Here is a 10,912-nt window from a genome sequence, read left to right on the forward strand (position 1 = left end):
CCACATGAGATCAGCAACCAATTATTTTACACATATATTAGCGCCCCCCCACAAAAAAAGTGGCAGTCGCCCTATAGTAATTGCTGTATCCGTCCGTCCGTTACAAAATCTTGTCCCGATTGTAACTCTTTCGTCTTTTGAGATAGGCTTTTGATTTTGGCATGTGGCTAGATCACCTCATAACGAAGTGTCGCGTACCATCGTAGATGTCTTTCGAGCTTGAGGTTAAATTACTGATTTTATCCGGCCTGTAACTATTTTGTCTTATGAGAGGCTTTTGATATTTTGTCCCCGGATTACATTCTTTTGATTACCGCCAATAACTTTGGTTCCCTTGATTACTCTTGCATGTGAATAGATTATCTTAGACGAAGTGTCGAGTACTATTGTTGATGAACTCTGATATTGTAACATTCTGTCTTTTGAGATAGGCTTTTGATTTTTGGCATGTGGTTAGATCACCGGAAAACATAATATCTCCTACCATTGATGATATATTTTTACCTTGAGGATTTTTACATGGTATTCTTATCTCGGCTGTAACTTTTTGTCTTTAGTCTTATGCGATAGGCTTTTGATATGTTGCATAAGCTGATTACCCTGAGCTTTAAACTTTGACCTTAAGGTCAAATTATTTTATTTTCCATTTCTTTTTTTTTTGTAAAATCATTTTCTCTCACACTATCTACAATGGTATTGATATGACAAATATGTAGTGTCTATCCACCATTGTTTGCATGTGACAAAGACAAATACAGAGTAGATATTGGTCCCCACTTTCTGGCCCATAGAAATGGTTGCTGCAATCTCATCGATGTTTAGTTGCCTGTAAAAATTATTGCTAAAATATTCTGTGTAAGTACCAACCTAAATTTTAATTCTATCAAATTAGCAAACGTCTAATTATCTTGACCTACACATTATATATGTAAACTAACATATTTATTAAATGCTAAATCAAGCAAGCTTTTCTGGAAAGCTAATACTTGTTTTGGGAATGGTGATGACGATAGCTGATGATTACAACAGAAGCCAAGGGAAGGCAATAGCTTACATAGTCATCCGGGCAAAAAAAAGATTTAAATATTAATGTGATTTTTAAAAAAATTATTTGTCTTCTACTCGCACCTTTTACATGTACCATCAATCGTACGTTTGTTGTCTTTCTTTCCAATGACGAAAATCTATTCCTCTAAACATATTACATGGTATAGGTGGAGCAAACCTACAAAGGACACATTTAAAATGCTATATAAACATACTATCGTAAATTGGGATATTTTGGCGTTCTTCTGACAAAATATACTGATCAAAATTTGCTGTTTTATTTCGGCCTTTCGTCAGTGTAAAATTAATCCATCTAATTCTTATGCTAATATGGATTTATTGCTACTCTTTTGTTCCGGTATCAAATGCATAATAATCATAAAAAAACATTAACAATTTATATTTAACTAGGTTGTTGGGGTCAATATAGGTAAGCAAAAAAAGGCCTTTGTTTCTATATCATTTGTCGTTTGCTCATTATTGATAGTATACCAATTTGCATTGGCACTCTTTAATATTCGCATACGTTATATTAATGTGTGGTTGTTTTTGGCACTTTTAAAGGGGGAACCAAATTAACCAAAAAAATATTACAATAAAAATGTCAAAATTTGTAGTCATACCATGTAATTAATTTCAATGGTACCATTGCACATACGTGCTATTAAATAACATTCAAATTGGTATGAGTATCTTAATTTACATATATATATAAACGTCTCAGACCCGGCCAGCGAAAGCTATATTTTTATATAGCCTAGCTGGTCGAGTGGTCTAGGGCGCTGGACTTGGTGCATGCGGTATTGCCATAGATGTCACAGCGGTACGAGTTCGAGTCCCGCGGAGGGAACGACCAAAAATTTGCATCGCAAATTTGACAGTTCTAACATCGTTGGGAATTTTCTATATATATCCATCCGATGAAGCAGTGTAGTGAATAGAGTCGTCACATTCTGAGACGTTTGTATAATATTGATTTGTTGTGACATGCATCATTAATTTGATCCTCTATCCTACATAATAACATCTAAATGAACTGTCCCGTACTACCATACATCGTGTACTAAGTTACAGCCCTAGATTAATCCTACGAGGAGGAATAACCCGGCCAGTGAAAGCTATATTTTTATATAGCCTAGCTGGCCGAGTAGTCTAGGGCGCTGGACTTTGTTCAGGCGGTGTTGCCATAGATGTCACAGCGGTACGAGTTCAAGTCTGATGTTAGAACTGTCAAATTTGCGATTGGTAAGATATTATCGTTTAAAAACTCTTTTTAGTTGTGCCATTTTTACAGGAAAGCTCACATACGCTGTCTTAATCTGGGTTAAGAGAAAGAGCTCACGCACAGCTATTAAAAGGAACTTTTAAAAGTTTTTTTTTCTCTTTAGAAATTGAAAAGCTGTGTGGTCGAAATGGAAAGTTTATTCAGTACAATAGTTTCATGCAACCTAAATAAACTACCTCTATCTGAAATGTACTTCTATTGGTAACGAAAAGTCACGGACGATTTGAAAAGTAACAAAAATACATACCCTGAGAGTGGAGATACAAATGCGTTAATTGGCATAGCAACCATATTAATAGTTTGGCAATACAGGGTTGACATCGTCTGGCTTTTAATTTCAGTTAACTGAGCTTCAAAAAGATAAGAAATAATTAAAGCTGTTATTTTTTAATATAATATGTGAAGGTGTTAAACGTTTAAGAGTTTTGTTTGTTTGTTTGTTGGGGTTTAACGTCCGAGCAGCAATATTTCGGCTATATTCAGACGATGAACATGAAATTAATGATAAAATGAACATGAAATCATGATGAAATGAAAAAGGGATGGGACACAAGGACAATGGGGTCGACAAATTTTGATTGCCACTGGAAATAGGGAGAGGTGGGTAAGGTCGGGCAATTTAGCCTCCTGTGGCGGAGCCCTATGGTTCCTACTCCGGGAGAATACCACAGTAGGGTTCTTTCACGTACGAGGAACGTGGCATCTTTCTCAACACGGTGCACCACTATGGTTTGCGGTCAGGTTTTCCATATTATAGCCTGACAACCCCAACATGTAACACGCCAGAGGTACCCCATTCAACCACCTTGGGCACACATCCCAGTTGCTCTGTGGGCAGAGCGCCCTAGCCCCCGGCTAGGGTTCTGAGCACTATTTAGTCGCCTTTTACGACAAGCTTAGCGCTGCTGCAGGCCTTCTTCTTTTAACACCCGGACCTGCAGAGAATATAGACATAGAAAAGCAATGGGATAGCAATAGGTTTGTAATGCTGTCAAAGACATGTAAAAAACAGACCTGCTGAACACTTGAATATGTGAAAGAGTAATCTACCGGTAGTCCAAATAAGGTAGTAATCACAAGAAAGACCAGACATGGAAAACAGACAAACACAACAAAAAACATAAAGTAACTAAAATAATACATACAAAGTAACAAAAGTAAATGACTCCACTACACCTGGGAGCTGGGACCAGGTGCACCGGTAGGGTAGGCGTCCTCTGCAGTTCTAGAAACACCCACCAAGTTGCTCATAAAAAGTCAAGCCCGCGGTAGACGAAAGAGGAAAGGAAAACTGTGACTTGTTGAACAATTAAGATTTTATGGTACAGGTGGATACACCGTAACCATCCACGAGTTCATAATAACGACCATTAAACTTCTGTAGAAGCCTAATTGTAAGAAGTGTAGCGCGATACAAAAAAATTGTATAGTTCCGGCAAGCTCTGTCATAATGTACGAGTTGTGATATGAAAACTCCGTACGCATAGGATTGATTAATAAGTCATCTATATAGCGGAAACTGAGATTAAAGGATATAGCTAAACGATGTTCTTTCTTTCGGATCAGATCAGCTATAAAGTCAGCCTCATGAAAATGAAGGAATATGTCAGCAAGTAGACCAGCACAATTTGTTATCATTGGAAGGCCGACCGTTTGTTGGAAAACGCGTCAACCACACTGGACAAATCAAAGTAACGTTTTTGTGAGGCAGGGTGTTAGCCAAATTAATTGCATCTATACCTTTGTTGACATACGGTAGTGGAAGAAATGATCGTTTTTCTTCATATTTACTGTATAATGATGTGGTAGGTTAAGAAACAGAAATGTCAAGACTTGTTTTGTAAAGGAAGTGCAGTAGAGTGAGAAGTATAGAATAGAGTTTAGTTTGAATGTAATGAAATCCAAAGGGCTTTTGTATGAAAGGAAGAAGACCATCTATGGAGACAGCATGTATATTAGGTGACGTATAGTGGCGATGGCCATGACTATTTTTTCGTCTTGGATTTTTGTCAAATAAATTGAGCACGTTTATGCTTTTGTTATATTGTCAAAATATTAAAATAGTAAGAAATCTAAACAATATATGTATTTATCTTACCAGCTGTAAATCCCGTCTGCTGAAAATCGTTCTCATAAAAGAAACGATCACCAGTTTTGTATAATTGAAACTGAAGACCAATTATACATCGAAACGTCGGTCTTACGAGTGCTCCTGGAGCATTTCTTTCTGACAGTCCTCCCGCATATAGATCTATGTCATCAGGATGTCTAGAAATAGAAGTTAATGCATAATGCACGGTTCCCCACTATGGTTTGAGGTCAGGTTTTCCGTATTATAGTCTGACGACCCCAGCATGAAGCATGCCAGGGTCACCCTATTCCACCACCTGGGGCGCATAACCCAGTTGCTCTGTCGGCAGAGCGCCTTAGCCCCAAGCCAAGGTCCTGAGCACTATCTAGTTGCCTTTAACGACAAGCTTAACGCTGCTGCGGGTCTATTCTTTTGACACCCGGACCCGCACGGGGCTGACATTTTTTAATAATTTTACTGAAATATACACATGTAGGTATCGCAATCACCCACATGACAGTTGTGTTGCAAAATTCCACTTTTTAATGAATAATTTTACGTTATGTAAATTAAATGCGCTCGCACTTATTATATTTAATTTTTAGAACTTTGATTGAAACATTATAATTATATATATTTCATTTATTTTATTAATTATAATTATACAAATATATAAAAGTAGAAGTTACCAGTTCTCGCACTCATACATTTGGCAGGAATATGATATTTTAAAAGAAACTTAACTGAAATATATTTGTTGCAGTCCCGACCTGATAGGTATCTTGCAAATTTCAACATTTTAGTCAATAATTTTAGACCCTTATGAAAATTAAAAACGCTCGCGCTCATACATTTTGCAAATTTTTAGAATTCTGAGTGAAATACATATGTAGCAGTTACCAGAATAATACTATTTTTTACATTTTATACAATAAAGTTAGACCTTAATTTATGGAATTTAAAGTGTTCGCACTCATACAGTTTGCAGGAATATGACATTTTAAAAGAATTTTGACTCAAATTAATATGTCGTAGCCCCCACATCATGGCACATATTCTTTGTTTACACATAATATGTGCAGTACTTGTAGCAGTTCAGTCCAAACCGACTTAGTAACGTCACGATTTAAATGGAAGCTATCGATAAAAATAAATAAAGTTTGCTTATGGACTTCATTCATATTGAAGAGCACAATGGCTATCCATATATATTTCAAAGATTTCGATTTTTGCGTAGCTTTGTGCATTTTACAAAAGTGCATTTGGCATTAAAGGTTATTTACTTTTTATTTACTTGGGTATGATTTATCGTAAGAGCCTAACTTAATTCTTTCCCTTTAATTATGATCGTCAAGAATCATCATACAATTTTATTTTTCTTACTTTGTGATTAAAATCATATATTTGGAACTCTATATCAGACTATGCTCAACTATAGTTATTTTATCAGTTGCACAGTGTTTTTCAATACAAATTGATCTACTGGATAAGCAAACTAAGATTGACAGTAAAGAAATTCACACTATTTCTTGCAAACAAGTTTTCTTCCTAATTGACCAAAGTTTATTCGTAAACTTTTTGGGACATTGTAGATGTTTTTTAAAAATTAAATCAGAATCCGAATAGGTTGTCACAATTTACATGTAGAAAAAATTAAAGCTTCAAGAATTGTTTTGTAAGTCGATCAGTTGAAGACTTTTTTGTGTATTCATACTTATAACATTTCATTTGATTAAGAAGGAATTAGGCAATGGTGAATTCACGTTTAGGTGTTCAGCTTAATATTCAACGATGGTTTGTACCGAATAGCAGATTATGCTACAAAGCAAGTTTTTGTTTAACAGCAAAATGTGTGATGTACTCAAATCCACCCAAAACATCATAAGTACATAAAATAGGTGCATTCTATGTTTTATTTTTCAAACTTCCCGATTATATATGAAAAACTCATTTTTATATTTTGCAAAGATTACATTCTTCTGAATGGTTCATGTTGTAGCAAGATGTCTTTTGTGTAGAGTTTATTTTGAACAAAATTTGACCTGCCGGAATCAATTATATCGAAAACGACAATGTCTAGTATTTATATGATCGATCATGAATGAAGAAAAGGCACATCGAATGCACCGGAGGTTTCATTCATTTTTCCCCCAAAATTGGATGATAAAATCCAGCTGTTTTATTTAACGTATTACATCTGTGTAACTTTTGTATGCTTTCAGTTTAAAGGAGTATGTTCAGAAAATATCAAAATCAGCCCCAAAAACTAAAGTATTTCAAATAAATTTGAAAATTGCATAATTTATTAGTTGAATATGTGACTTTCGTGAAAAACAAATTTTCATTGCTGTTAATGCATGTATTGCACTAAAATTGTTGAGGTAAATAACGCAAAATTTGAAAATCTCGCCGAACTGTATTAAAATAGCTTATTTTATGAGACATTTTTATGTAAAAAATGTAAAGCACATTAATCGAACTCTGATATTTCTACAAAAAGCCTTTTGTACCATTACAACTCCTGACAAACGATATTGTTGTTCAAAGCTTGCGCTCTCTATCTTTGGATTAAAAAAACTACCCATAATTCTTACATTTTTGTAACAATTCTCCAAAAACTGTGTAGATGTAGAGTTTTGTGCCCTTCTTATGAAAAAATATCACACCACAGCATGTATTTTCTGTATATTAGTATTCAAATAGTGTTTTAGCTTTAAAATAGGCAAATGGTAAATTTCAAAAAGTAAGTTGAAATTTTGGCAAGATAGTAGGCCAGAAACTAGTGAATTTACCCCTTTGAAACATATATAGGATAAACATTTAATATGACATGACAATCGTTTTATCGAATTATAAAGGTGCAGCAAGCTTAAGATAACATCCTAATGAATTACAAAAAGGGTCAACCGTACGACAATAAAATAAATTGGTAATTTTAAAAAGACGTTACGACCTGGTGCATGTAGATGGCAAAAGGCAATATGAAACAAATGTTCCTGTTACGATTTTTCCAAGAAGGATGTGGTTTTAAATTTCCTTGAAATTAACTGTTATTTTTTTATCATGATAGGGTCCAATTTCAACTTGTTTTTGTTTAGTGAATATGGTATAAATAATCGCTAAATCATTTCCTTTCGTTCGTTTTTGATATTATTTAGCGTCTTCAATGAAGGTCGTTGGTGTTAGTGCATTGACATTTGGTAAGAAATAAGGTGTATAATGTTTTACCTCAAATTATTCACATTTATTTCACAGTATTGTAAAGTTAAAATGATCAACACATAAGTTTAATAGTTCAAGTTATATTGAATTTGCATTGTGATTGATTTAATTTGTAGCAATGTAAAAATGTTAGTTTCATATTTTCCGTAAATTCAAAATTTTAATTTGCATATATATATACCTTCAAAATATTTTCGATTATCTACTTGTTTAAACAAAACCAAAATGCAATTGCACGAATCTATGAATATATTCATAAATATCTATCAACTAATAATACTTGTCTTTCAGTTCTAATTGCAAATATTGGAGCATACCATGCCCATGGATCGTCGAAAATTGATTTGTATGGGGGACTGAGAAGGAGACGCCAGGCTCTCGCTGTCAAAGCAGCATCGAATGTTGATTTAGAAGACGGACTTAGAAAAAAGCGTCGGGTTCTCGCTGTCCACGAAACTTCGAATGTTGATTTTGATGGTGGACTGAGAAGGAGACGTCAAGCTGTCGCTGTCAAAGCAGCATCAAATGTTGATCTAGAAGACGGACTTAGAAAAAAGCGTCGGGCTCTCGCTGTCCACGAAACTTCGAATGTTGATTTTGATGGTAGACTGAGAAGGAGACGTCAAGCTCTCGCTGTCAAAGCAGCATCGAATGTTGATCTAGAAGACGGACTTAGAAAAAAGCGTCGGGCTCTCGCTGTCCACGAAACTTCGAATGTTGATTTTGATGGTAGACTGAGAAGGAGACGTCAAGCTCTCGCTGTCAAAGCAGCATCGAATGTTGATTTAGAAAACGGCTTTAGAAAAAAGCGTCGGGCTCTCGCTGTCCACGAAACTTTAAATGTTGATTTTGATGGTGGACTGAGAAGGAGACGCCAAGCTCTTGTTGTCAAAGCAGCATCAAATGTTGATTTAGAAGGCGGACTAAGAAAGAAACGCCAAGCTCTTGCTGTCAGAGCGACGTCAAATGTTGATTTGGAAGAAGGACTAAGAAGGAGACGTGAGGCTCTTGCTGTCCACGAAGCATCAAATGTTAATTTTGACGGTGGGCTAAGAAAGAGACGTCAAGCTTTCGCTGTCAAAGCAGCATCGAATGTTGATTTGGAAGACGGACTTGGAAATAGTCGCTAACGTTTGTTAAAAAAATCATTCAATTTTTTTTAAAGTAAACTTGGAACGAAGAAGGTTTATGCATATGTCTGTTATGCAATGAAAATGTAAAGCCGTGGTTTTCCTTGTTATATTTTAGCTTCTTGAAGATAAAATATTCACATGAGGTCATAGGCTACTATACCGTCCCCTTTACGGATTTTAATAGACCAATATTATGTTTATTATTGGTATATGAAAAGACGTTTGCATCTGTTTTCCAACATATGAGTGCATTGTTAAATCGGTATTTAAAATAACACTGAAGGTTTTGAGTAGTGAAATGCCGAAATTCTGTAAAACTTGATAATAAGGCAAAACCAGATTTACGAAAATGTTAGAAACCATAAAAATTCATTTTTTTATATTTTGAATTATTGTATGGTCCATAGTTTTCATATATAAATATTGTAAAAAAGTAAAGAAATATACTGTCATGGAGTTATCTTCAAATTCAATGAATTTTGAATTAAGGTTATTTTGGGAAGGTGGTCCCCAAAATAACCTTAATTCAAAATTCATTGAATTTGAAGATAACTCCATGACAGTATATTGAGACAACCCAATAAAGGAAAGTTTATCAAAGGGAATCATAAATCTGTGCTTTTCTCTTTTGGTCTCTTTACGATGATTGTGATTTACCGTTTATGTACTGGATTCCTAAAATCCACAAGAATCCATACAAACAATGTTAAATAGATGGATCTGCAAAATGTACCACCTAACCTCTTTCACAACTTTTAACTTCTATACTCACAGCTGTCAAAGAGGGTTTGCAGTCCTATCACAACGCTTGTTACTCCCGTAGTGGTATTAATTTAATGTTGATCCTGAAAAAAATCGAAATATCTTTCGAAGACAATCGGTTCAAGACTATTATTAGAATATAATAGCATTAAAACCAATGATTTTGCAACACTGTATGCTTCTTTTCCCCATACTCGGTTACAATCCTGACTTTAAACCATGATACATCGCTGTTTTTCCGAAAAAGATGGTACAGGTACATAGTTCTTGGTTGAGATCCCTCATACTCTGTCAGAAATAATTCCAAATCATTTTCCAAAATATACAGAAGATGTTTACAAAATGCTGGAATGTTGAGTTCATTTGCGCCGTGAAAACTGACGTGTTCAACGTGTCATAGGTTTCCTTTCCTCTTTCGTCTAACTCGGGCTTGACTTTTTATGAGCAACTTGGCAGGTGTTTCTAGAAAAGCAGAGGACGCTCACCCTTCCGGTGCACCTGATCCATGCTCCCAGTGGATTCTGAGTTGCTCATTTGCTTTTGTAACTTTTTATGTTTGATTTTAGTTGCTTTATGTTCTTTAAAGTGTGTGTCTGTTTTCTATGTCACGGCTTCGTCCCTTGGTTGCATTCTTTTGATTGCCGCTCTGACCTTGGGACCCTTGATTATACTCTTTCGACATGCATAGTTCTAAGGAATAATCAATAGAACCAAGATTTTAGCGCAAATTAAATAATGTATTTTAAGGATAGAGTCTAGAACTTGAGAACAGAAACAACAAAGAACATGAAATAACCAAAACAACTAGCATTAAGGAATAAAATTAAATAAGTAACATGGACTACTTAAAACTGGGAGTATGAATCAGGTGCACTAAAAGGATAAAACAATTAAAATTAAAAGAAAAACGACAAGCTTGCTGATAAAATGTCGCGACTTGGATAGACAAAAGAGGAAAGGAAAACTATAACAAGTAAACAAATGTAATGTGTTTTAATGGTGGAGATGGATACAATGTAACGATCCACGTGTTGTTGTCGATATAAAACCTTCCGTAGTGATGATTGCAATATTGTAATACCATGAACCTGTTTCGGAACCCTTATTTCAAGAAATCCAGCACGGCACACATAGGCAAGGTCAGGCATAAAGTATGCGTTGTTATATGAAAAATTTACATGCAGTAGCTGAAGGACTATGGCAACAGTTGAAAGGAAAAAAATGAGAAGACATCGCGTTTGTGGTATACATTTATGCAGTTTGGTCATGGTTGTAGATAAAAATATGAGGATGTCTTCACAATATCGGTAGTGTTCTTTATGTCAAGTTTTGAGGGGTAGATTTGATGTATGATTTTTAAACACAATACGTTACCTATATGGTGGCAACGGT

At 35.1% G+C, this 10,912-nt stretch overlaps 2 protein-coding genes across 2 annotated transcripts; one reads left to right on the forward strand and one right to left on the reverse strand.

Moving 5' to 3' along the window:
- Positions 1-1,128: 1,128 nt before the first annotated feature.
- On the reverse strand, positions 1,129-5,402 carry LOC148610656 (peroxidase skpo-1-like). The gene is made up of 4 exons (XM_088543216.1): positions 5,383-5,402; positions 4,431-4,600; positions 2,580-2,682; positions 1,129-1,225 (listed from the first exon to the last, which is right to left on the reverse strand). The coding sequence occupies exons 1-4, from the start codon at positions 5,400-5,402 to the stop codon at positions 1,144-1,146; spliced, it is 375 nt and encodes a 124-aa protein (XP_088399342.1). The 3' UTR covers positions 1,129-1,143.
- Positions 5,403-7,514: 2,112 nt separating this feature from the next.
- On the forward strand, positions 7,515-8,918 carry LOC148610657 (uncharacterized). Its single transcript, XM_088595881.1, has 2 exons — positions 7,515-7,603; positions 7,917-8,918. The coding sequence occupies exons 1-2, from the start codon at positions 7,570-7,572 to the stop codon at positions 8,753-8,755; spliced, it is 873 nt and encodes a 290-aa protein (XP_088452007.1). The 5' UTR covers positions 7,515-7,569; the 3' UTR covers positions 8,756-8,918.
- Positions 8,919-10,912: the final 1,994 nt, after the last annotated feature.

Source organism: Perna viridis, chromosome 8 (assembly GCF_037379345.1).
Source record: "Perna viridis isolate PV_CMFRI_1.1 ecotype Kerala chromosome 8, ASM3737934v1, whole genome shotgun sequence".
NCBI classification, from domain to species: Eukaryota; Metazoa; Mollusca; class Bivalvia; order Mytilida; family Mytilidae; genus Perna; species Perna viridis.